The sequence below is a fragment of the Crocodylus porosus genome, unplaced genomic scaffold, assembly GCF_001723895.1.
Source record: "Crocodylus porosus isolate Cpor-Errol unplaced genomic scaffold, CroPor_comp1, whole genome shotgun sequence".
Taxonomy (NCBI): Eukaryota; Metazoa; Chordata; order Crocodylia; family Crocodylidae; genus Crocodylus; species Crocodylus porosus.
Window position 1 is genome coordinate 27,242,931 of NW_017728907.1, and position 4,338 is coordinate 27,247,268.

The following is a 4,338-nucleotide window of genomic DNA, read 5'->3' on the forward strand; positions in this document are numbered from 1 at the left end:
AGGTGCAGGATGGTCTGTAAGGACTACAGGAGCAGGCAGGAATTCCGCCCCCCCCCCCCCCAACCCCACTAGCACCTCCACCACTCAGGCTGATCAGGGCAGCATGGCAGTGATGGTGTGGGGGGAGGGGGGATGTATGGTAGAGAAGGGGGCAACTGGGCTGTCAAGGGAGTGATCTTGGAGGAAGCAATTTAGGAGCCAAGGGGGAAATTTGGGAGGCAGAGGGGACAGCAACCTGGCAGCTCCCTACTTACCTTCTCCCCCATCCCTCTTCTCCCTTACAATTCTGCCCCCCACCCCTTCCCCATACTCCCCTTGCTCTTCTACCCACCTTCATCCGTTTTCCTTCCCTCCCTACTGTCCCCATCCACTTGTTGCCCTGTTGTTTGCAGCTGTCAGTTCAAGGCTGTAAAAATCATATAGATGGTAGCTAGTTCACCTGAAAACAGTGCCTCCTGGGACACTGGAGGACTGCAAATTGGCACTTCTCTTAGGTGAACACCCAGAAGTTAATTTAATTTCAGCTAGCTCGTCCAGCTCCAAAATAATCCTGGCATAACTTTAAAACACCTGAAGTGCACTTAACACTAGTTAACAACCCTTAATATGTGATCTTTCAAGTTTTAGGTGTGTTTAACATCATCTAATTGTAAAGGGTAGTCTCACCTTTACTTCTGGTAAGTCACTACATTTGTAATTTGGTAAATTACTACTAAATTTGCTCTGTGCCTCACCTTCCACATCTGCATGTATGATACTTACTGGTATGAAATATCTAGATGAAAAGTACTAAGTAGTATTAGTAAGCTCCAATAACCTAATAAATGATATTGCAAAGGGTAAAGGGCTAACCATAGGTTTTGAAAGTCATAATGTTTTCTGCTCTATTTGCTGCTCCTTTTCTTAACAACATAACAAATTTCCTTTTTTTTCTTTTTTCTTTTTGCAAAACCATTATTATGCAGTTGATCAAATATGCATTACTTAATATAAGTTCAATTTTTTTCCCTGAAGGACAGACATGGATACCCATGAGACCAACTTTAACAACTCAGTAGATATTTGAAAACCCAATTGGCTGGAGCTAGGAAGGAGGCAGCCAATGAGCCATAACACTGATAGGATGATCTTCCCTGAGGCTCTTCAAAGTTTGGGACATGGGGTAGTTTCTCTAAAGTCAGCTCAGCTTCAGGGAGGGCTGTGGCAGCCCCCCCCCCACCCATGTGGGAGAGTGTGCAATGAAGAGTGCAAAGCAGAGGTTGATCCTACAGAGACTCTGCCAGCAGTTCCCTGGGTCTTATGCCCTCAGACTGTGTTTCAGGGATGTATTTGGTAGCCGTGTTGGTCTGAGACAAAAAGAAATGCAAAAACTCTAGAAGCCATGGTTCAGAGATTTTGTGATTTCTTAGTTGGTCTAATAAAAGGTATCATCTCTGAACCAAGACTTCTAGAGTTTTTGCATGCCCTCAGACCTGCACTTAGGTGGAGAAGTGATGTGTTTTTTTTATTTTTTTCCCCCACCTTTGCATAGGCTGTGCATTCTGGCAGCCAGCAAGGAGCTTGTTCAAATACCAACTTTACTAAAGGACAGAAGGGAGAAACTTGTGTCTGGATCAGCAGTTAACAAGCAACTTCTGTCAGCTCCACTCCTCTGGGGAGGGGTTCAGGTGCAAGGCTGGAGGCTAGATGAAGCAGTACTGCTCAGTGCAAACAAGGCAGGCAAGGTTCTTTGAGTAGATGAGATACCTTTCATTAGACCAACTGAGTAGTTGGAAAAAAGTTCTTAGTTTTAGAGCGGAGTCACCCTTGAGGCATAGGGACTCTCTGCTGCTCTGAGACTCCAAGGAATGAGAGGAGCGAAAAGTGGGGTGGGATGTCAGTGAGAATGTAAATAGGTAGAAATTACAAAGGAAAGGTAAAGCAGAGAGGGAAGGGTGAAGAGAGCAGGGTGGGCGGGGGGGAGAAGGGCTAAAGGGAGGCATGATGGTGATAGAATACAAGGTAGAGAAGAGGCTGTCAGTGAAAAAGAAAATAGCTGGAGACAAGGAAACCAGGGATGAGAGAAGCTCAGTGTGTGAGGATGTTGTAGCGGTGGTGGTCTAAGGGCCTAGGCAGACAAGGTTCTTTGAGTGAATCTGATCTCTTTTATTAGACCCACTTAAATAGTTGGGGGATTAGCCTTATGTTTAAACTTGAAGAACTCAGCCTGAGGAAGGGTTTTTAAACCCTAAAGCTCTCTCCTTCCCCCCCCCCCCCAACTATTTAAGTGGGTCTAATACACCACATTCCCCCAAAGAACCTTGTCTGGGAGGATGCAGTGAGCATATAAATAGGAAGGAAGGAGACAAAAGATAAAAAACGGGGGGGGGGGGCAAGGAGGAAAGGCCAAAGGTGAGCAAGGGTGCCTCCCCCGAACCGGTGCAAACGGTGCATTCTCCCTGGAACAGTCGGTGCCTCCCCACGGATCCTTTTACCCCTCTTTGTCCCCATCCCCTCCGTTTGTCCCCGTGGCCTCTCCTCGCAGGCTGCCCCGCCGCCCCTCTCCGCGGTGTTTGGTGCAGCCCAGGTCCCCGCCACCGGGCGGGCGGGCGAGCGTGGCCCCGGCGCCGGGAGCGGGCGGAGCGGCGCGGGCTCGCGCTCTCCTCCATTCCTTTCATTCCCCGAGTGCTTTCGAAATGCCCCTCGCCTCTCTCCGGGCTGGGGGCGGCTCCGGGGGGCTGGCCCAGTCCGGAGCTGCCTCGGCCAAGCGAGGGCGGGCTGCGGGCTGCGGGAGGAGGCGGCCGATTGGCTTCAGCGCGCCGGCTGGCTTGTCAGTTTCGGCTCTTGGGGGGGAAGGGGTGCCTCTCGCCCAGCCCTCTGACGGGGTGAAGCCTTTAGGGGGATGCCGTGCTCTTCGCATTTTCATTAAAGCCCCTCATCTCCCTTCAGTGTGAAGGCAGGGCGCCGGAGCGGAGGGGCCTGCACAGGGGCTGTGCAAAGAGGAGAGAGGGAGAGAGAAACACCCCCCCCCCCAAAAAAAGCAACCCCCCCAACCTCCCTCTGGTTGTCACTGATGGCTCTATAAGAGGAATCATCTCTGGGAATATTGTGGAGGGGACGGAGCCGGTCCGCAGCGAAGGCGCCCGGGTTTCACGCACGCTCCAGGGCGCCCAGCATGGAGATGCAGAGGTGGTCCACAAGGTGGAAAACGAAAAGGTGGCGCTGGGACTCCGCTCTAACCCTAGTCCTCACGTTTACTGTCCTTCTCCAGGCTGCAGAGGTCAGAGGAGGTAAGGAAAAAAAGACTGGGTGAGAAGGGAGAGCCGGGCACTGCAATCGCCCCTCGTCCCGGCCGGGCAGGAGGATCCAGGGCAAGGCTCCTGCAGTTGTCCTGAGACCTGTCAGCGCATATCTCAGCCGAGGGGGACCGGGAGCCCTGCCCAGGCTTGGCTCAGGGCACGCTCAGCCTTGTTGGGACCTCTCTGCAGAGCTCCCTCGGGGGAGCTTTCCCAAGGTGCTGATGATTTAAAGTCCCACTTGAAAGCATCACTCGTTTTTTTTTAATTTTTTTTTTTGTTGTTGTTTTTAAGACCAGGAAGCAAGATGCTGCTTTTGGGGCTGGGGTGGGGGAGGAAGGCAGCGGCTGAGCAAAACTTTTCTCTCTCTCTGTAGCTCTGAAATCCAGCTTTAAAATCCCGCTTTAGAAAGTGTGTCCGTTTCAGCTCTTCGCCTTGAAACTGCCACACTCCGTTGAGTGGACGTGGGCACGAGGCTGATCAGGTTCCCCAGGTCTTGGTTATGATTAAAAACAAAAAACAAAAAAGCTATGATTATTAAAAAACAAAACAAAAAAAAACTGTTTTTTTTTTCTTTGAGGGACGAGGAGGGAGGAAGGAGAGAGGTCCCTCGGCTCTTAGCGTGATATTTTTTATCCTTTTACTTTGAAAAGCTCCGTGATTGGCAGCTTAGGGCTGAGCTGAAATGCATTTCAAAGGGCCCCTTCCTAGACAAACAGGAGACTCAGCATCTCCCTGTGGCCCTGCTAGACCTGCAGGTGGTGCGTAGAGCTGCGGGGACCGGCGGGGGGGGGGCAGCTCTTACGTGGCAAGCGGGCAGGTCAGTGGGAGCTGTGCCAGTGCACCGAGAAGAGCCTCCCCCTCCCTTTCCCCACCTCCCCGCTTTGCTGCATCCTCGGGGGGAAGCGCGTGGTCCGCTAGGTGTCTGTGGACACGGTTAGCAGGGTGCAGATCCTGGGAGCGCGCAGCGCAGAGGGGGACCGCGATCCTCGCCCTCCAGGGTTAGGGGAGGGGTGGGGGCAAGGATCAGGTGACGGCTGCCCTGCTGTCTGGCCTCTGGGGG

General features: G+C 52.2%; 1 protein-coding gene across 2 annotated transcripts in view; it reads left to right on the forward strand.

The window, feature by feature from the left end:
* The first annotated feature begins 2,843 nt into the window (after positions 1–2,843).
* COL11A1 (collagen type XI alpha 1 chain) overlaps positions 2,844–4,338 on the forward strand; it is a 255,815-nt gene continuing 254,320 nt past the window's right edge. Inside the window, exon 1 of one of the 2 annotated variants that reach the window (XM_019531004.1) lies at positions 2,844–3,269. In XM_019531004.1, the coding sequence (XP_019386549.1) occupies positions 3,155–3,269 (115 nt within the window). In that variant the 5' untranslated portion in view covers positions 2,844–3,154. The remainder of the gene's footprint in view (positions 3,270–4,338) is intronic. The other variant, XM_019531003.1, reaches the window with a different exon arrangement.